Here is a 21759-nt window from a genome sequence, read left to right on the forward strand (position 1 = left end):
ACCCGTGAGACGCGGGTGCCAGAATGGTCCACCTGGGCTGCCCACAGCCACACAGTCTTCTCTTCGCCAGCTGGGAGCAGCTGCTTCAGCCTCCATGGGGGGTCCATGACAGGTCCTTCCCCATGCAAGCTGCAAGCTTCTTTTCCTCCTTTTGGAAATGCCATCCTGCCTATATCACACCTTGAGTAGAATAAGTGCAATAAAGCTGGATCATATGGATAAAAAACTTTAATGCTAGAATGGTGTTGTCTCAGTCACTTGGCGATACTTCCTGGCATCCCCATCACCAAAAGCAGTTCCAGAGTGTCCCTTTATTCAGCCTGCTTCCCCTCCTCTCATCTGATCTCTGGCAGAGGGCACAGGAAGTCACACCACCATGCAGAGACCTTGTTGCTTGCTATGGATATATGAAGCAAGACCACCTTACCTGTATAGAAGCAGCAACAAAAGAAAGGCAGGCAGACTGTTCTCTGCAAAAACCAAGGCAGTGCCTGAGCAAAAGCTGGCCACTTGCTGGATTCAGAGCCTGTCAGCAGGCAGAACCGAAACACTTGACAGGCAGGTGTGGAATCCATTGCAGGTGACTGTCCAGTAACTTGAGCCCAAGAACAGCTGGTGCTCCAGCCCCCAGCCCAATCTGCGTCAAGAAAGAACCCATCTCCCTGAAGGTCCCATTCATGTCAGAAGTGCCAAACGCAGCCCCTTGAGTCCAGCAACTTGTCCTCAGAGTTTCCACACAGATGCAGGCCTACAAGCAGGAAGGTGCCTCTCCTTGCTGGCCTTTGGCTTAGTCCTCTGTTGGTAATAAGAGCCCTTCCCAACCTGGGCTTAAAGGGGATGGTGAACACCTTTTGTCTCTCCTTTAATTCCCTCTCCCATACACCCTCCTCCGACTGCAGTCCCATAGCGCCTCCTCCCTGAACCCCCAAACCCTATATGCGGTTGGTGCTGCTTTCCTATTTACAGCATAGCGGATCTCTGGATTTAGGGAGAATTCCACCTGGAGGAGGTCACTGCCTGGTTCAGGTGGAATTAAGGAGGTACAAGGGGTCTCAGGGGTATGAAAGGCCTTTGTCCCTGGCCACATCTTCCCTAAAGCATCCATCGGAACCCACCTGTTGCATGTCAAGGTCCGCCCTGCAGGGTGCACTTGCCCAGGCCAGGTCTCTTACTTCCTGAGCCCCCCAGCCAGGGAGAAAGAGGACCCTGCTCACCCCAGTGGCTGCTGTGGGGCTGTCCTGGACAATGCTGAGCAAGGGCTTGTAAGGGGACTGCCCATCTAGGCCGCAACCAGCGCTGCCACTCTTGCCCTGGGGGGTTGTGCCTTCCTGGAGAGCTGAGCTGAAGGAGCGGTAACCAGCCAGGAGGGAGGCTGCTGGGCAGGGGCCAGACTTCCCTGGGGCATGCTGGGAGGGGCTGCCTGGCCTTGCCGTTTGCTCTGCAGCTGCCATACAGGAGGAAAAGCAAAGCGAGTCTTGGGCTTCTGGGAAGACACCCTGGAAAACAGGGTGCAGGCTGCCAGTCACAGGTGCAAGGCAAGGCCCTGAGTCATGGCTGAATGGCTGGATTTGGTCCCTGAAAGGAGAAAACTCCTCCTGCTCCTCCTCACAGACCTGGCTGAAGCCGGCCATGGGCTCCGCCACCAGGCTGCTGAAACACTTGTAGCCAGAGGGTTGGGGGGCGGCTGTGCTGCCGCCACCCCCTTGCAGACAGAGTCTGTCCATGGTGACGGGTTGTGCCTCTGGGGAGAAGAGGCTGTGGCTGAGGGGCAGTTCCAGGGCAGCACTGCCTGGCTGGGACGAAGCCACTGTCTCTGTGCTGGTGTTGTGATAGACAGGTTTGGAAGAGGTCTCCAAAACACCATGGTGCTTGTCCAGCGGTGCATCTTGAGAAAAGGAAAAAGCACTCTGCATGTGCCCCAGAGCTTGGTCCTCGAGAAGTGGGTGCTCATCCAGGATACCGGTGCCCCCACTGCTCAGGTCTCCACTGAGAAGGTCCCTGAAGAGCTTGGCCACGGTGTCTTCATGAGGGACCTGGCAGTCTTTCTCTTTCTGAGTTTCTGGCTTGGCAGATGCAACGCAGCTGTGAACATGCACAGGGTGCTCAAGGCCCATGTTTCCGAATGGCACCACCGCTGCTGTCACGCCAGCAGCCACTTTGCTCTTGGCAGGGTTCGGAATCTGGTCCCACCATCCCTTCTTCACCCTGCAAAGCAAGAAAGCGCCACCCGTCAGTCCTTCCCGGCCCTCAGAAAGGGAGAGACAGGGCTCTGCAAGGGCTGCCTCCCCTCCGAACATCAGGAACCAATCTTCCCCCTCCCGAGGTGACTAGCAGCCAAATGCATGGCTAAAAACACCATGTGAGAGAGCTGAGGAAGACTGTTTGGCTGGAAGGAGGATGAGGAGAAGACTCAGAAGGGACAGGGGCTGCTTTCCTCCTCCTTTCCTGTCAGGGTTGCAGGAAAATGCCTCTGCCACCAAGGCCTGCAACCTTCAAGCAGAAGTGACCATTTTTTAATTTGTTTTGCTGTGGGCAAAGGGCAGCCCTGGAGACAACACCTTGCAAGGCACCCAAGACCTACCTGGTGACGCAGAAGAAGCTGAAGGTTGCCAGGGCCATGATGAACACACACAGCAAGGGGATGAAAATCCAGAGGACAGAAGCAGACTTTGGCTCAATGTCTGGAAGGCAAGAAGCATTTTGGTTATCTGGGTGTACAATTCACCCTGATACCTGTGGGAGGCAGGCTGGTTGGCTGGCTGGCTGGCAGACAGGCACCCACCCACCTGGAAAGGGGGCACAAGATCAGGCTCAACGCCCAGAAGCCTCAGTTGACAAAGGAGCCCAACTCACACAGCTGGAAAGAATTTCAGGTGATTTGCAGTATTAGGGTTTTTGTTTGCCTATTGCCTTGTAGGGATGTGGTGAGGTTCATTTGTTGGTTTTAGCTTGTCTCTCTATATGTTAGGGGAATTGAAGCCTTCCAAGTCCTTCTTTTGGCAAAGGAGTTTCCCAAATTGGGATGTGGGGATGGGCACCGACAGGCACATTTAATGCCTCATGTGTCTGGTTTCTCCTGCACATGCTAATCTAACCTTTAACCCCCTCCTGCAGTTTCAAGCTGGTTTCCCTTCAGCCAGACTTACCTTGGGCTGGGGAAAGAGGTCCTTGGGTCACCCAGCACCACCAAGGTAAGGGGCAGACAAGATTTGTACTGCTTATTATTCATGTAGCACCATCACCGCACACAGAGCAAGAGAAGCAAGAAGGTAGGTCTCTGTCCCAGGTAGTCTATCATCTCACCTTTGACCAAGGAAAAGACAACAGGCAAGGAGAAGAAAAGAGAGGAGAGCAGAGGAGGTGGAGGAAGCACAAATACAGCTACAGGCAGTATACCGTGAAGTTATATGCAGAGAAAAACCAGCAGATAATGAGCTTGATGCAGGAAGAGGGAGCACCGGTGGTAGCAGGGCCTGATGTGCTGTGGCACCACACTGAACCTGCTAACTTCACCCAGGGGTCTGCAGCAGAGCTGCTTTTAGCAAGCCTACCCAGGACAAGCAATCAAAGTCACTGTGGAATCTAGAAGGTCTTTCCAGTTATTTGTCTCTAGCCTGGCAAACTGCGACTGCCCCCTGCCTCTCCGCCTGTGTTGTGCCACTGATCGCTTAGGACATTTTCATGCAGAACATTGTGCCACCTTCTTCTACTAAAACAAGTCTTCCAAATGACTAGTATCGTGTGCCTTAGTCTTCAGAAAGAGGTACTGTCTACAGAAGAAAATTGTGATGAAATAAGTGAGAGGCCTGCAGTTTAATTCGATGTCCAGCTTGACTGGAAATGCAAGACCTCAGCAATGCGGGAGAAATGCTGTCGCTCACTCAAAGGGGCCGGATGGCACACAAACGTTCCTGCGGGTGGGGTGGGAGTATTTCACAAATCCAGAAGGTTTACAGAATCCAGAAAAGAGAGAGCCCACAATGTGGAGCCCAGAACACGCAGGGATGCCAACTGAGATGCCAACAGATTGTTAATAATAAACAGGTGCATTGCGCAGCCCCTTACCGTTTTTCCATGTGTACTCAGCGCTCCAGTCACTCCAAATGCCCCCGAACGATTCAATTCTCTGCCGCACTTTTGCAACATAGGTGGTTCCTGGCATGAGGTTATCGTCGAAGATTTTATAACGAAAGCTGTGCGTAGTGTGTTTGTGTAACTTTGGGAGGGGGGAAACAGAAGCAAACAGGTTTACATTATGTGAAACACTGGGAAGGGGTTCTTCTGGTGAGTGGAATTCTTCTCTTTCCCAACTTTCTATGGAGGAAGATCATTTTGGGATGTGGTAGAAAAGCTTTTGGACTCTTATGTGACAATGGACAAGGCAATTAATTTCAGAGAACTGTCTCAAGACAAGCTGCAATGGAAGCTTTGTAGATGAAGTCAAGGGGCTTGAGACCAAATGACAGAAGGCTCCAGGGTGGAAGGATCTCCTTCCCTCCCTGCTGAGTCTGGCCATTTCCCACCTGAGTGGCGGGGGGGGGGGCAGCCACAGACCCAGGGCTGGGCTCATTCCTCCATCCAGGCAAGCAAGCAAGAGATGCAATTCAGCCCAGCCAAAGCACTAGGAGTGTGTGGAACAGGACTGAGGTGGGGGAGGCCTGGCCTGGACAGAGCCCCAGGGGCCAGGTGAAAGAGGCCTGGAGGGCCGCATCTGCTTCCCTTCCCTTAGGTTCTTGGGGGCTGGTGGCCCTGATCTCAAGCCAGCCCATGCTCTTGTGTGTCCCCCTGGTGAGGGGCATATAATCATTTGCCAAATACATCTAAAGGCTTTTGGGCCTGCAGTTTGCTGGATCTACAGAGCTGCCCAAGGAAAGTGTTAAGGAAGGGCAGGAAGGAAGATGCCATGTCAACTGGCATGAGGCAGAGTGGGGGGGCAGGGGCATTCTGAGGCTTTCAGGGGCCCCAACACCTCAACCTCTGCTCAGGACCCCGCAGGACCCCCCCCCCCCGCAGTGTATGTGATTGTTTTAGCATTTTTAATTTTAGACTTAATGGCATTTTTTAACATGGATGAGCCTGCGACCTTGGGTTCCCTTTAGGAGGAAGGGTTGGATATAAATGTAATTAATTAGCAACAATAAATTTGCAGCACTATTCCAGGTGATTGTACAGGGAGGAGCATGCTGAGAAGGTGTGTCTACCTTGTCCGCCTGGTTTATAGGCCAATAGGCAACTTCATATTCTGTTTCCCGATTTTCGTGAAGAACGTTCCCTTCTTCATAGTCATCTGCCCAGGTGAAGATGTACGAGTCATCCTTCCTGTTAACAGTCAGGTTGACAAGCGGTCGGGGTTTTACTGCATTTGGGAAGAAATCGACAAAGAGAAAGATGTGGGGAGGCAAAAGAGGTTGGGGAGTGCGCCTGCTCCCCACACAGAGCAGCCAATGTGGGCCTCTGGTTTGGAAGGAGGGGAAGGTCAAAGCAGCAGGTCCTTCTCCCTGGAAGGACAGACACACACTGACACCTCCTTCTCTTAATTCCTTCTCACTGCTGCTTTGCACCATACCGTTTCATGGCAATGCTGTGTCACACATTAACAGGATGTTTTCCGTGTTAGAAACTCAGATATATAAGCTAGGTACCAAAAGGCTCCTTAAACCAGGGTTACAGTCACGAAAACAGAATGTTATCTTAGATGTATTGTAATGTATGTTTGTTAATTTTTTATTGTGTTTCTTTTCTATGTTTTTTGCATTTTTTTTGCAATTCTTAATAATTTTTTTTAAAAAAACCCCCACAGAATGTCTAGTTGGCATTTTGGGGCCAAGCAGCTTGGTCCCCAAAATTTGTTCTGATCGTGCAGATAAAATATCACAGATACAGTTCTAAAGGGTGTGCTGTTAGTGTGTAAAACAGAGCAGAGCCAAGGCAAAATGCACCTGGTGCCTGGCAAATTTCAAATGCTCGATGTTTTGTTCTTATGTTACTGTGTAGGAAAGCACCCTGTGGCTTTGATGTGGCTATAGAGAAACAGGCGGCCGGCAGGTGTGGGCAAGTAGCGGGCTGTGTCCATTCCAGGTGACCCCCAACATGCATACAGAGGCAAACCCCTCAATCCATTGGGGTTTTCCACAGTTGCCACATATTGCCCTGCTTTCTTGAATTCTGAGCCTTCTCCTAAGCTCTTCAACCAGTTCCCGGGAGTAGCTTTTGCTCTTCTAGGCAGCCATTTTTTCTCTCTCCATCAACCTCTTCCAAACTGGAGTATCCCCCTCCAGGCACCTGAAGAATAAACCTGCCACCATTCAAGGTGGTTGCTTTGCCTAACGGACTAAGATGGATGCAGGAGGGGCTCTGAGCATTGATTGGTGCTAATCATGAAGACAAACCCTCCCTTCCCACCCTGCTCGTATGCTGCTCCTCTTGCCTTGTTCTTCAGAGCAGCCCCCAGGAATGCGCAAGGAGGGTCTGCCAGACCAAAGGATCCCTTACCAATGTCATCAGGGTCCACACTCGTCATCTTCCAGATCTCCTTCTCGTTGGCCTCCAGTGAGAAATGATACTTGTAGTTATGCAGTACTTCAGACCGAATGGTGCAAGTACACTTGGGGGTCACACCCAGGCCTCTGTTGTTCTTAGGAGAACATTCCCACGATTTCCTGGAACAATGGCAAGAGTTTAAAGATGTTTTCAAAGTAGACGATGCTCAGATCATTTCTACCACAGCCTCAATTTGGGAAAGCTCAGCCCAAGTGAGAGAGGGGCTTTGCAATGCTTCCAGCTGCACCAGGCTGTGGATTCTCCAGACCCCCAGGAAAAGTTGCAAGTGTGTAAGAGGGGATAAATCTGTGCACCTTGAAAGCTCTCCAACAACAAATGATCCAATGAAAAGTATAATGAGAAACCTTTCGGATCCAGCATTTCTTATTCTCGGTTTGGAAAACTCAAAGTGACTGCAACTCAGCTCCCAGAGACATTTTGTAAAGAACCTGCATACATTTTCGGGAAAAGGTTTGGGCTGGCTACTCCTCCCAGGGTGTCTCAGAGAAGGTGAAGCCACCACAGATGCATTCTGCAGCCCTGATATCAGTAGCCACTAGGGCTAGCAGTCCAGGCCCTCAGACTACAGTCCCCAGGATGGTGAGGCCTTTATATTTACCTGCCATGTGTTAAGGGCCTCCTTCTCTGTAAGAGAAGCACTGTGGCACAAGTAATGCTGAGCGAGGCCCAACAACGTTAATGTCACTTCTTTTAATTTCTCTCACTTTTTATATTATTATTACCTTACCCTGGCAAGCTTTCAGGAGGGCACCACCAGCCCTGAAAACACCTGACAGAGGAAAGAGATCTGGGGGCAGTCCACATGTTTCACAGCATGACCTACCTTTGGTCATAAACTGTACTAGTTGTTGCAACACGCAGGAGGAACTCCTTGGGGCAGTCGGTGGAAGCATCCACTTCCCAGTGACAAACCACTTCGGATTCATAGTCTGTGAGGCAACTTGGCTGGATGTCCTTTGAAGACACGGCTAGGAAGAAACAGAAGAGTTTGCTTGAGTGCCAGGCTGACACCAGCTGTTGTGCAGTTTTCAGAGGAAGGCGTTTTCCTGAACAAAACTTACTTATTCAGAGGAAGAGTCCAACACAGGCCTACCCAGAAGGAGCCTCCGCAAAGCCCCACTCCAGCCCTCCAAGGTGCCACTGTGTGTTAGTCTGGAAAAGCCTTAGAAAAAGACCTTCCAAGCCTTAAATTCTCCATAATAATAATTTATTATTTATACCCCGCCCATCTGGCTGGGTTTCCCCAGCAACGCTGGGCGGCTTCCAACAAAGTATTAAAATACAGTGGTCTGCCTTCAGATGTCTTCTAAAAGTTTGGTAGTTGTTTTTCTCTTTGACATCTGGTGGGAGGGCGTTCCACAGGGCGGGTGCCACTACTGAGAAGGCCCTCTCCCTGGTTCCCTGTAACTTGGCTTCTTGCAGTGAGGGAACCGCCAGAAGGCCCTCGGCGCTGGACCTCAGCTGACTGCTGCTTCTTTTTCCTCCTCCAAGTGCTTTGGGTTGCTCACCTCACCATTTATAATGCTCTCCTAAGAACATGAAAGTAGCCCTGCCGCAGGATCAGGCCAAAGGGGCCCATCTAGTCCAGCATCCTGCTCTCTCAGTGAATGACCAGATGCCCCACTGCTCTCTCAGTGAATGACCAGATGGGAAGCCTGCAAGTGGGATTCAAGCGCAAGAGACTCCCCAGCTCCTGTGGTTTCCTGTAACTGAGTTTTGGAAGCGTTTCCGTGTCTGTTCTGAATCTTCCAACATTAAGCATCACTAGGTGTCATTGACTTTTAGCATTATGAGAGAAAAAATAAAACTTCCCTATCTCGTCTCCTTATCTGCTACTGCTTACCTGTCTAAAATTTCTAGCAGGGATGTTCTACTTTTCCGCCACCCAAGCCACTCCTCTGCTTCTCACAGTGCAATCCTGGGCATGTCTACACAGAAACAATTCCCACTGAGTTCTGTAGCAACTTGAAGACTGAAAGGTCTATCATTCCAAAGCTTAGGGCCTTAGGCCAACAAGAAACTATTTCTTCTTCTTCCTGCAACAGTCTTCCTGACTCCCACTGCTGGAACTTGCTGCAAAATGCTCAGGCAGGATTGCAGCTTGCGAGATGGCATCTTTGCCACAGTCTGCTTCCTTGCACCGCTTCTCCTGCTCCTGGCGTTCCTACAGCAACATGGCCCCATTGGCCTCCCTGCTCCAGGCTGAGCCAGGACATCTCCAGCTCAGCTTGCGCAACTCTCCGGATGTTTATTTTCCTATCAAACACACACAAGGCAGCTTCGCCTCTAGTTTCGGTTCCTCAAAAACAGCAGAGGGAGCAAACTTCCCTTTTCATCTTCAGCAGAAAAGCCACGAAGAAATGAAACAGACTAGATGCTCCCCAGGAGGTGAGGGGAGTTGGGTGGCATCTGTCCCCCAAGGGAGAGGGAGCCCCTTCTTGCCAACCCAGCCACATTCCTACACTGACTCGGGAAACTCTCTCTCTCACTCCCCATCCCGTGAAATCTCAGGGCAGACCTAGTCGACTCCCTCAACATGGAAGCAGCCATGAGGAAGGACCACTCTGCCTCCTGTCCTCATAGTGGCCAAGCAGGTGCCGCAAAGGGAAGATGCTCACAAACAGGAGCAACTCCCCCCACTGCTGTTTCCAGTAAGTGGCATTATTCAGAGGCATTTACTGCCTCTGATACTGGAGGGAAAACCATCATTGTGGGTAGTAGCCATTGGGAGACCTCTCCTCCACCTCTACTGTGGATTTGTCTCATCCTGTCTAAGTTGCCCAAGTGAGAAGCCATCACTGTCTCTTGTGGAAGTGAGTCCCATAATGTTTTAAATGTGTGGGGAAGACCTTATTTTTGTCTTCCAACATCCTTGAACGTTCACCTGTTAAGGAGGGAGGGGGAGAAAAACATCTGCCCAATAACCGTAAAAATTAAACTGTTGCACTACTAAAGAGAAGTAGGAAGGCTCTCCTGATGCAAACAGGGGGAAGACAGAGGGAAAACCCACAGACTCAAGAAAAACAATAGAACCACAGAATTGTAGGGTTGCTAGTGACCCCACCTAGCCCACCTGCCTGCAGTGCAGGAATCATAGCTAACAACTGGGCTCCATGGCTTGGCTGGCAGACTGCTCCACCTCCACCTGCACATCACTGGGAAAGCCTTCGCTCAGGGACAGAGCACCTGCTCTGCATGCAGAAGGTCAAGGTTCAATCCCAAATGGCAGCATTTCCAGGGAGGGCTGGAGAAACCTTGCCTGAAACCTTGGAAAGCAAGGGCTTATAGTCCGTGTAGATCATGGGTAGGCAAACTAAGGCCCGGGGGCCGGATCTGGCCCACTCACCTTCTAAATCCGGCCCATGGGTGGTCCGGGAATCAGCGTGTTTTTACATGAGTAGAATGTGTCCTTTTATTTAAAATGCATCTCTGGGTTATTTGTGGGCCATAGGAATTTGTTTTCCCCGCCCCAAAATATAGTCCGGCCCCCCACAAGGTCTGAGGGACAGTGGACTGGCCCCCTGCTGAAAAAGTTTGCTGACCTCTGGTGTAGAAAATATGGGCCAACCAACAACCCCCCCCCCCCCGCGCCTGCAGCTGGACACTTACTGATGATGGCAGGAGGAACCTAGCCTGTTTATGGAGACAGGAGGATAAATGGGGTGCGTGTGGTGGGTGCCTGGCTTATTGTAGAGATTCAAAAGCTGCAACGACTGTCCTAAGGGTATGGTAGTAAAACCCAGGGCAACCCAAGACCCAGCAAAACTTCTTAAACACCTCCTCACCAACCAACAATACCAGGAATTAGAGCCAGAAATGCTCCTGGCACAGGAGTCAAATCCTAGGGGCCGATAGATCTCTCCTTCCCTCCAGTTGATGAGCATTGCCTTTCAAATGGTGTGGGTGCACAGCATCATGTGATCCGTTATGGGGCGGGGCTTAAACCCCTCCTACCCCCCCCCCCATAATATTGTATTCCACTTGGCACGCCTGCTTCGTGGAAACCTGACCCAAGCAAGCAACCCGCCCAAGTCTTGAAAAGCTTCCAGGCGGCTGAACCTCGGGTCCCCGCCGCCCCTCGGGGAGTCTTTGGGTGCGCAACTGCTCCGGCCGGGGGAGCCTCGCTCTCTGCTCGGCTGGCCGCGCCCGGACTCTCCCTGCTGCTGCCGAGGGAAGCGGCTTTCCTCCGCGGAGACTTACTGTGCCAAAGCGAGCAAGCGAGGAAGACGAAGAGGAGGAGGAGGAGGCCGGGCTTCCTCCGGGGGCCCCCGAAGCCCATCCCGCCCTCGGCCATCCGGAGAGTCGGGAACGAAGTGCGCCGGGCCCTGCCGGGAAGAGGCAACAACGTCGAGCGGCCCGCTTCCCTCCTTCTGCCAGTGCCAGCCCGGCCGCCAGGCGCGGAGCCAGGCGAAGCGGAGCTCAGGAGACGCCCGCCGGCCCGCCCCCGCTTGGCTTGACCTGGCTGCCCGTAGTGCCGGAGCCCCTCCCGCTGCTGCCTGCTTGGGCGACGGGCTGCTCCGCTCGGTGGGTGGGGAGGAAGGGTGGGCCTCCCTCCGCGCGTCCCGGGGCGGCTCTCTGAGCAAATTCGGCCAGCGCCCGCCTCGTCCCGCCTCCCCCGGGGTTCCGGCCAGTGCTCGTGCGCGAAGCGAAAGGGAATCCCAGAGGGGAGAAGGCCCGGGGAGGGGGGGCGGAGACCCGGACGACGACAGGGAGCCCTTCGCGACTCCCCCGCTCCAGCCCACCTGGGCCACGCGCCCTCCGCTGCTACGGCTGCTGTCCGGGAAGCGCTGGGTTACGCCCCGGCCCTCCTCCTGGGATTTGCATGCCGAGCCCGGCCCCTTCCCGCCTTTGCGGGGAATTCCCAGCCAGCCTGGAAGCCCTCCCTGGCGGGGCTCGCACCAAACTCGGCTACAACAGACTGCGATCGGTGTCTCCTGAGCATGTGCAGAGTGCTCGCGGCGCGGGAGGACCACGCCAGCCCCGTGGTGTGTGCGCGCAGCCAAGTCAGTCTGGGCTCTGGAGTCGTGGCGCTGCAACCCTTTTGGTCTGTTTCAGCTGCAGCTGGGCTCATCTACTCTTATTACATTTCCTATAAGAGCAGGTGAAAGTTGACCAGGTAGATCATTGGAGGGGGGGGGGGGAGAAGCAGGAGTCTATGGGGCCCAGGAGGGGTGCTAAGAAGGAAGAGGTGGGTTTTTTGGAAGTAGAAAGGTAGGAAAAGGCTTAACTGGTGCTTGCATCAAGGTTTCCACATGCACCTCCTCTTCCCACTGAACAGTACTGTCATTGGGATGCAGTTACTCATTGACAAGTTAGCCAGTGTGCTGGAGTGGATCTTCCTTATTTATAATTAGGCAATACAGAAAAGGTCTAGATAGGCAGCCACGCCACCTTATACTAAGTCAGACCATTGTCTACACTGATTGGCAATCGCTCCCCAAGGCTTTCAGGTAGGGTGTGTCTCAGCCCTACCTAGAGATGCTGGGGACAAAAATGGAATGGCAGAAAAATTTATTTGAGTACGCTGAGATGGCAAGTCTAATGGGGAAAGTTAGGAATCATGGCCACCAAAAATTTAACACAGAATGGGACAAATAAGACGATGCCTTAAAGATCATTGTAAACATCCAAAATCTGAAATGACTCCTGCAAGGTGACATAACTTATGGATATATTACATAAATATAAATTAGATGTTATTCAATAAGCAGTTAATATAGAATTGTAGAGGACCCACGTTCAGGTGGAGGGAAGTCTTGTTACTTTACTATATCTTTGATGGAGAGTGATAATTGGGATGTATACTGAAAAATCAATAAAGATTAAATGCAATTTTTTTTTATTAAAAAAATGCTGGGGACTGAACCTGGAACCTTCTACATACATACAAAGCAGACACCACTGAGCTGCAATGACCCTTCCCTGACTACAGTGGTACCTCAGGTTACAGACGCTTCAGGTTACAGACTCCGCTAACCCAGAAATAGCATCTCGGGTCAAGAACTTTGCTTCAGGATGAGAACAGAAATCGTGTGGCAGTGGTGCGGCGGCAGCGGGAGGCCCCATTAGCTAAAGTGGTGCTTCAGGTTAAGAACAGTTTCAGCTTAAGAACTGACCTCCGGAACGAATTAAGTTCTTAACCAGAGGTACCACTGTATATATAAAAATAACTATGTGAACATATCTCTAAAGCAGTATGCTGAAAGCGACAGGTATTACAGAACCACACAATAAAACCATCAGGACTAGTTTCTGATAAATAAATGCTGCTATCGATTCCTTCACCTTCGGATACATCTCCCCACTCAACCCCTCCCACCAGCCTGGGCTCAAACAAACAGATCACTCCAAAAATCTCAGAAGAAAGGGGGCTTCCTGGAACCTGCTGACACTGCCCTAGTCTTGCTTTTACGAATAGACCCCATGCAGACTGTACTGTGTCCTGTTCAGCACTCAGCTTACTTGCACTGCACACACCCGGGTCCAGGAGGCAGCAGGTTTCGTTTGGTGAGTTTCCTGGGGGGTCCAAAGGGTGGTGCATAAAACTGAGCATAGGGGTGTCCTTTCCCTGGCCTCTGCATCTCTCTCATCCAAGGACCTTGGGCCACTTGCCATTTCTCAAGCTAGCGTACTTCACAGGGTTTCTGGGAAGGTAAAAGAGGATTCTCGCATGCACAGCACCCCCATCTCCTCAGAATGACCTTGCTCCCCTTCACCCCACACCCCTCGTTCTGGCCTGAGTTGCAGTTCATTTCAGTGTTATTGAGGTCAGCATGTATCTGTGAGAAACAGTGGTTTGGTATCTGTCCATCTTCAGGCGTGTTCTTGAGGGACTACGGTACGTGGCACAGAAACACACATGCACAACAAAGTCTGTGTCATCGCTGTCAATTTTCAGATTTGAAAATAAGGGATCAGCAGCCTCACCTGTCCCGGGGACAGTATACGGGATATCTAACAATCCGGGATAGCGGGAAGCGGCGCTGGAATAAGGGAATTTCCCGCAAAAAAAGGAAGGTTGACAGCAATGGCCTGTGTTAGTGTACTCTTTAATATAGTTCAGTCCAGGTATGAGGCGGGAGCCTTGCAAAGCTTGTGCTGCCTGCCAAGTCAGTTCCTGGAAGGGGTAGAGGCATAGGGGGCCCAATGAGTTATTCCTTCCAAATCAACTTTAAGGGTGCCAAGCACAACTACCTTGGACCTCTGTGTGTGAAATTTGGCAGGCTTCATCCCCTGAAAAGGGGATGCTAAGCTCACAGATTCCACCCATTTCTGCCTGAAAGGAGAAAAGGGTTAATAATTTGGTGCTCCCCTAGTATTGTTTTCTGTTATCAGCAGCCCAATTTACAATAGCCCGATATTGGAAACAAAAGTGTAATTAAAGGCACTTCAAGGATAGACACTTTTGGTGATGTTGGCTTCCTTCCTTTTCCTTTATAAATGAGACGGAAGATACTTTTATTCCACTTTCAACACAGGAATCTCTGTGGAGAGGCTACTTGAATTGATAATACATAACTTATTGCATGTGCACTATGTACTACGTATGGAATTTAATAAGAATGGACTACTGGACAAGTTAATGTAGTTGTGTGTTCTTGTCTTTATTTAAATGAGAAACAATAAAAATCATTGGGGTGACTTCAGAAAGAGGTATTGTCTACAGCAGAGAATTGTACTGAATTAAGTGAGAGGCCTGCATATTAATTTGATGTCTAGCTGACTGGAAATGCAAGACCCCAGCAATGTGAGAGAAATGCTGTCGCTCACTCAAAGGGGCCGGATGATGCACAAGCGTTCCTGTGGGTGGGGTCGGAATATTTCACAAATCCAGAAGGTTTACAAAATCTAGAAATAAAGAGCCCACAATGTGGAGCCCAGAACACACAGGGATGCCAACACATTGCTAATAATAAACAGGTGCCCTACCCGATCCACCCATCTGTTCGCCAATATGTCGGGATGCTCCAATCACTCCAGTTGTTCCCGAGGAAATAATTTTTCTGGCGCACTTTAGCAAAATGGATTGTTGCTGGCATGAGACTCCCTATGGAAATTTTAAGTTGCATGTCCGTCGTCATGCGTCTGCGTGCCTTTGGAGGGGGGGGGGGGAAACCGAGAAGCAAACAGGTTTACATTATGTGGTGCTTCCCACACCACAGGAAAACACTGGGAGGAGGTTCTTCTGGTGAGTGGAATTCTTCTCTTTCTCAACTTTCTATGGAAGGAGATAATTTTGGGATATGGTAGAAAATTGCTTTTGGACTCTTATGTAGCAATGGACAAGGGAATGGAAGCTTTGTAGATGAAGTCAAAGGGCTTGAGACCAAATGACCGAAGGCTCCAGGGCAGAAGAATCTCCTTCCTCCTGAGCCTGGCCATTTCTCACCTGAGGGGTGGGGGGACAGCCACAGCCAGGGACCCAGGGTTGGGCTCATTCCTCCATCCAGACAAGGAAGAAAAGATGCAATTCAGCCTAGCCAAAGAACTAGGAGTGTGTGGAACAGTAATGGGGTGGTGAAAGAGGCCTGGAAGGCTGCATCTGCCACCCCTCCCCTAGGTTCTGTGATCCAAAGGAAAGCAATGGCTTGGGGCTGGTGGCCCTGATCTCAAGCCAGTCTACTCTGAGAAGTCATAAAAGCCAACACACTGTTCTTATGTGTGCCCCACTTGTGAGGGGCATAAAATCATCTGCCAAATATATTGTTATAGATTTAGGATAAACCCTAGAAATTAATAAATGCTACTCCTGTAGTGAGGGCTGAAAACCACATATACTGCCCTTTTCTCAAATGCAGCTCTGCACACTGGTCTGCATAGGCAACTAGGGCAATCTGCCTGTCTATTTTGCCACAAAGAGCAGCTGAACATATGTATTGTTGTGTGCATATGGTGGTGGTGGTGGTGGGGGCAATGACTTTCACTAGAACAAATGGATTCTGTGAATGGTCCTTGATAGACATCAGAGAGAACAATGAAGGCACTTTCTCATGCAGAGCTGCCCAAAGAAAGTGTCATGGAAGGGCAGGGGAGATGCCATGTCAACCAGCATGAGGCAGAGCAGGGGGGTGGGGAGAGGGGTATTCTGAAACATCAACCTCTGCTCAGGACACAGAAGGTCTCCCCCCCCCCCCAGTGTATGTGGTTGTTTTAGTATTTTTAATTTTTGTTTTAATGGCATTGTTTTAACATGGATGAGCTTACCACCCTGGGTTCCCTTTGGGAGGAAGGGTGGGATATAAATGTAATTAACTGATTAACAATAATAAATTTGCAGCACTATTCCAGGTGATTGTACAGAGAGGAGCATACTGGGAAGGTGTGCCTACCTTGTCCTCCAGCATGCCGTCTTGCCCAAAGGCAACTTCATAGTCTGTTTCCGAATTTTTATGGAGAATGCTCCCATCATTATAGCCATCTTCCCAGGTGAGGATGTATCCACCATCCCCCATCTCAAGGTTCAGGTTGACAGGCTGTCGGGGTTTCACTGCATTCGGGAAGAAGACAACAAAGAGAAGGATGTGGGGAGGCAAAAGGGGCTCCTGCTCACCTCTCAGGGAAGACAACATGGGCCTCTGCTTTGTAAGGAAGGGCTGGTCAAAGCGGCAGACTTTTCACCCTGGAGGACAGACCTCAACCTCTCCAAGTTCTCTCCAGAACTGGAGTATCGCCCTCCAGGCACCTGAAGAAGGGGGCTCTCCATTGCAAAGGTTTCTGCCACAATAAACCTGCCACTGTTTAAGGTGGTGACTTTGCATAACGTACTAAGGCGGATGCAGGAGCGGCTAAGGAAGGTCTCTCAGCATTGATTGGTGCTAATCGTGAAGACAAATGATCTGTGCCCACCACACTTGTATTCTGCTACTCTTGTCTTGTTCTTCAGATCAGCCTCTAAGGATGCACAAGAAGGATCTTGCAGACCAAAGGATCCCTTACCAATTTTACGAAGTTCCTTAATCTTCGTCTTCCAGATCTCTTTCCCATTGGCCTCCAGCGAGAAACGATACTTGAAATTATCTCGTATTTCAGACTGAATGGTGCAATTACACTTGGGGGTCACATCCAGGCCTCTCTTGTTCTTAGGAGAACACTCCCATGATTTCCTGGAACAATGGCAAGACTTAAAAGATGTTTTCAAAGTAGACAACACTCGGATTATTTCTGCCACAGCCTCGATTTGGGAAAGCTCAGCCCAAGTGAGAGAGGGGCTTTGCAATGCCTCCAGCTGCACCAGGCTGTGGATTCCCCAGGAAAAGTTGCAAGCGTGCCAGACGACATAAATCTGTGCACCTTGGAAGTTCTCCAACCACAAGTGGTCCAGTGAAAAGTAGAATGAGAAACCCTTTGGATCCTGCGTTTCTTATTCTGAGTTTGGAAAACTCACAGGGGTAAGGAGGGTACCACCAGCCCCCAAAACACCCAACAGAGGAAATAGGAGATCGGGTGGCAGTTCTCACATTTCATAGCATGACCTCCTTTTGGCCACTGAATCGATTATTCGCTGCAACACGCAGGAGAAACTTCTTGGAGCAGTCGGTAGAGGCGTCCACTTCCCAGGAACAACCCACTTCGGAGTCATAGTCTGTGAAGCAAGGTGGCTGGATGTCCTTTGAGGATATGGCTAGAAAGAAACAGAAGAGTTTGCTTGAGTGCCAGACTGACACCAGCTGTTGTGCGTCATCTCCAGATTTTCAGAGAAAAGCAGTGTAGGAATGTTTTACTCAATGCAACTTACATATTCAGAGGAGGCCTAGCCAGAAAGGGCCTCTGCAAAGCCTCACTTTGGCCCTCCAAGACTCCACTGCAGAAAGGGATAGAATCTCTGCTCTACTCCTGTTTTTTCAGGCACAGCCGTAATTACAGGGGGGCTAGCCAGGTTTTTTTGCCCCGAGTGAAGCCTCCAAATGGGTGCCATTGAGGCTCTTAACCTGTGTGTGCCAAGCTGTGTCTTTGACAAGGGTGAAATAAAGCCTAGATCTGAGTCTGGCCGAGGGGGACCTTGTGTGTGTGTGTGTTTTGTGTGTGTGCATATGTGTGTGTGTGTGTAGTTAAAAAAAAAAATACTCCTGGGGTAGAGAATGCATTTTGTCTGAGTCTGGAAAGCTAACTCTGCCTCTGCCTTAGAAAAAAAGACCTTCCAAGGACAAGCCTTAAATTTCTATGTTGACTGCTGCTTGTTTTTCCTCCTCTGGGTGCATTGGGTTGCTCCCCTCAACGTTTATAAAGCTCTCCTAAGAACATGAAACTAGCCCTGTCACTTGATCAGGCCAAAGGGGCTCATCTAGTCTAGCATCCTGTTCTCTCAGATGCCCCAGTGGGAAGCTTGCAAGCAGTATTCAGACACAAGAGACTCTCTACTTCCTGCAAATGGGATTTGGAAGGGTTTCCATGTTTTGATTAGAGGCAGAGTATGGTCATCATGGTGGTAGCCACTGACAGTCCTGCCCTCTTTGAAATTGGATTAAAGCCATCAAATTTGTTGGCCATCATTGCCTCCTGTGGGAGCAAGTTCCACATTTTAACTCTGTGCTGGATGAAGTTCTTCCTTTTATCTGTTCTAAATCTTCCAACATTAAGCATCACTAGATGTCCTTGACTTTTAGCATTATGAGAGAAAGAAGGAAACTTTTCTCTATCCAGGTTCACTCCCCCTGCTTTGAGAAATGCGCAGGCAGGACGCAGCTTATCTGAGCTAGTGGTGCCCCTCAGTTCATTTCCTTGACTGCTTCCTTGAGCCACTTCCTATGCAACACAGCTGTGCTCCAGATTGTGCCACGACATCTCCAGCTCAGCTTACTCAGCCCTCCGGAAATGAAACAGCCACAGGACTAGCACCTCCCCCCCCCCCCAGGGAAGGGGCAGTGTCTGTCTCCCAAAGGTGAGAGGCCCTTCCCAACTGCCCAGCCACTCTCCTGTACTGACTCTGGGATATTGATCTCTCTCTCCTGCATCCCCTGAAATCTTAGGGTGGACCAAGTGGACTCCTTCAAGATGGAACTGAAGAAAGCTCTGGTAACAAGGAACCATTTTAGGGGGCTTTCCATTTGGAGTTGTTGCACGTTGAAATGTTAGGAGCTCGCTGCCCTGGGAATTTTATTGAAGCAGGGGAAAGAAGCACAGCACGGAATAAATAAAACCCTTTCCCCTTCATGCTCACCTAAGTGTGGATCTCCAACTTCTCCCCCTCAATTCCCTGAGCCCTCCCCTCCCTTGCTCTTGCTCCCTACCATAGGAGCCAACTCTAAGGGGCAGAGGGGGCTTTGGTCTCACTGATAAAATATTTGAGAGGGCCGCCCTCCCCCAAGTTGATGGATATTGCCATTCAAATGGTGTGGGTGCACCGGATCATGTGATCAATTATGTGGGGTTTGGGCTCCCCCCCGCCATATTTTATTCAAGTTGGCAACCCTGCTCCCTACCATGGGAGTGGCCAGGCTTTATGTTGGGGGGGCAGAACCTGGGTTACTTTTTATTGATTTACTTGATTTAGGGGGGCAGCTGCCCCCCTTTTGCTATACCCATGCCACCCACTAGACTTTCCCCAAGAGGGCAATTCACTGAGCCCAGGAAACAGGCAGCATATATGCCACCCTTTCCCCCACACTCTCGGAAATCTCTCTCTCTCTTCCTCCATCCCCTGAAATCTCAGGGCAGACCAAGTCGACTCCCTCAACATGGAAGCAGCCATGAGGAAGGACCACTCCGGCTCTTGTCCCCATAGTGGCCAAAACCAGATGCCCCAAAGGGTAGAAGCTCACAAACAGGACCTGGGCACAGCAAGAGCAATTGCCCCCACTGCCGTTTCCAGTAAGTGGCATTACTCAGAGGCATTTACTGCCTCTGACACCGGAGGGCTAGTAGCCACTGACAGCCCTCTCCTCCTCCTCTTTCTGCATGAATTTGTCTCATCCTGTCTAAGTTGTCCAAGTTAGAGGCCATCACTTGTGGAAGTGAGTCCCATAATGTTTTAAATGTGTGGGGAAGACCTTGCTTTTGTCTCCCAACATCTAGCTTCCTTGGACGCCCCCAATGAGTTTGTCTGTTAAGGAGGGAGGGGAAAGAACAACAAGGAGGGAGGGGAAAGAACAACATCTGCCCAATATACCGGAAAAATGTTGCACTTCTAAAGAGAAGTAGGAAGGATCTCCTGAAGAAAACAGGGGGGAGACAGACGGAGCACCCATGAACTCATGAAAATTCACAGAATCACAGAACTGTAGGGTTGCTGCTAGTGATGTCACCTAGCCCCTTTGCAGTGCAGGAATCACAGCTAAAGTGCTGCCAGTCCGTGTAGATAATATGGATAATGCAACTTAAGATCCCAAGTCATTGCCCTGCCCCCCGCACACCCAATGACTATGGCTGGACATATGCTGATGGTGGTGAGAGGAATGCAGCCCACTTATGGAGAGGGGAAGAAATGGGGCCGGATGGTGGGTTTCTGGCTTATTGCAGAGTTTCAAAAGCCACTTTTTAGGGCAACGAGTCTCCAAAGGTGGCTTCCACCATGCAGTCATAAAACCCAGAGCAACCCAGACCCAGCAAAAAGTCTTAACTCACTCCCACACCACCCCCAACAATACCAGAAAAGCAGGCCTCCTGGAAACCTGACCCAAGCAGCCTCAGCCCATTTCAACCTGTCCAAGCCTTGGAAATCTTCCAGGCAGCTGAAACCTGGCAGGAAGGTCTCCGCCGCCACTCCTGGCCTCGCTCTCTGCCCGGCTGGCTGCCCAGCTGCCCTCCTGCAGAGGGAAGAAGCTTTCCTCCACGGAGACTTACTGTGCCAAAGTGAGCAGGCGAGGAAGACGGAGAGGAGGAGGCAAGGCCTCTGGGGCCCCCCGAAGCCCGTCCTGCCCATCGGGAGAGCTGGTGATGGAATGTGCCTGGCCCTGCTGGGAAGAGACAACGTTAATGCCTTTTGAAAGCCTGTTGGCCGCCTCCAGATGCGTGCATGTAGAGGTAGACTGCCACAGGCAATGGGGGCTCTGCAGGCTCGGCTGAACCCTAGAGCGATCTTCACTACGGAACGCCACCTGCTTACCTGTGTGAAGGGATTAGGGAGACCCCCTTTTATTCAAGGCCCAACTGAGAGCAAGGCCCAGCTCCTTTGCAACAGTCATAGCCAGCATCCAACAGGCAGAAGCCACGAGACATTGGCCAGTCGCCCAGCTGTGGCCAACCACTTGTCCTGCCCTTCAGGCCTTCAGCTTCTATGAGTAGCTGGGAGGAGACTGGGCCAAGGGGGCTCAGATGCTAGGGCCCCAAAACACTCACCACTACTGACCCCCTTTCCATGTGGCTTTCCGGGTCTCTTTGCTTTGCTGTACTTGCCGCTAATGCTGCCTGGTCGCTTCTACAGGGAGGCTCAGCCCAGGGATTTTGCTGCCTGGGGGCACAGCAGCAGCAACTCAGTGCATAGCACCTCTGAATGTGGACAGAGCTGGTTTTAAACTTAGGAACCTTTTATTTCAGATCAGTAGGCAGAGCAACTCCCAATAGAATATAACAGCCATGGAGCGGGTTTCTAGAGCTTTTTGAGAGATGGAGGAGTGAGGGATGGTGTTTTCTTGATCAAATCCCCCTCATGCACAAGTCACTCTCTTTCTCTCCCAGCCACCTCAGGCGAGAAAGCCGGTGGTGCTCTGCTAAGTTGCTACTACAATTTAGAGACCCCCTTTGTTTTGGCTGCATTTTCCTCAAACAAGCAATTCAATGCTTCAGGAGCCTGGATAGCAAAAGTTGAACCACATTGCAGTGCTCTCTCTCACACACATTCACTCACCAATACGAGTGGATGGAACCTCCATTTTCTCAGCCACAATATCGCCTAATAATAAAACATCCAACATCAAAAACTTCCCTATATGGATCTGCCTTCTAAAATTCCCATAGTTCTTTATTTCATTGACACCTGATGGAGGGTGTTCCACAGGGTGGGTGCCACTACCAAGAAGGCCCTCTGCCTGGTTCCATGTACCCCCCCCCCCGAGTGACAGCTTAGCCCCACAACCATGGGTGCCATGCAACATGCGTGGCCCTGGTGCCGCTATTTGTGGGTGCCTGGCCCCTTCATGGGGAATTTTGCGGGTGCTGAGGCACCCAGAGCCCCGGGGAGTCGGCACCAATGTTGTATCTTCACTTCTCACAGTGAGGGAACTGCCAGAAGGCCCTCAGGGCTGAATGATGGGGGTGGAGACG

The 21759-nt window shown here is 50.8% G+C and overlaps 1 protein-coding gene across 3 annotated transcripts; it reads right to left on the bottom strand.

Moving 5' to 3' along the window:
* Positions 1–210: 210 nt before the first annotated feature.
* IL4R (interleukin 4 receptor) lies at positions 211–20871 on the bottom strand. Of its 3 annotated transcripts, none has more exons than XM_081170886.1 (8): positions 20846–20871; positions 20341–20450; positions 7385–7529; positions 6493–6659; positions 5202–5356; positions 4066–4216; positions 2582–2681; positions 211–2205 (listed from the first exon to the last, which is right to left on the bottom strand). In XM_081170886.1, the coding sequence occupies exons 1-8, from the start codon at positions 20854–20856 to the stop codon at positions 1053–1055; spliced, it is 1992 nt and encodes a 663-aa protein (XP_081027012.1). In that variant the 5' UTR covers positions 20857–20871; the 3' UTR covers positions 211–1052. The 3 variants fall into 3 exon arrangements, with proteins under 3 accessions (XP_081027012.1, XP_081027011.1, XP_081027013.1); XM_081170885.1 differs by having other exon boundaries at positions 20341–20453; XM_081170887.1 differs by lacking the exons at positions 20341–20450; positions 20846–20871 and adding an exon at positions 10762–11628.
* Between the last annotated feature and the right edge of the window lie 888 nt (positions 20872–21759).

The sequence above is a fragment of the Podarcis bocagei genome (genome assembly GCF_964188305.1).
Source record: "Podarcis bocagei genome assembly, chromosome: 14".
In the NCBI taxonomy this organism is placed as follows: Eukaryota; Metazoa; Chordata; class Lepidosauria; order Squamata; family Lacertidae; genus Podarcis; species Podarcis bocagei.

Bases quoted from the DNA above. Each gene is read 5' to 3' on its own strand.
- IL4R (XM_081170885.1), bottom strand. The intron at 7,530-20,340 runs GTAAGTCTCCGT...GTTTCTTCCTAG, and splicing joins CGCCTGCTCACTTTGGCACA to CCGTGTCTTCAAAGGACATC. The intron at 2,206-2,581 runs GTAGGTCTTGGG...CTTGCTTTGCAG, and splicing joins AGCTTCTTCTGCGTCACCAG to GGTGAAGAAGGGATGGTGGG.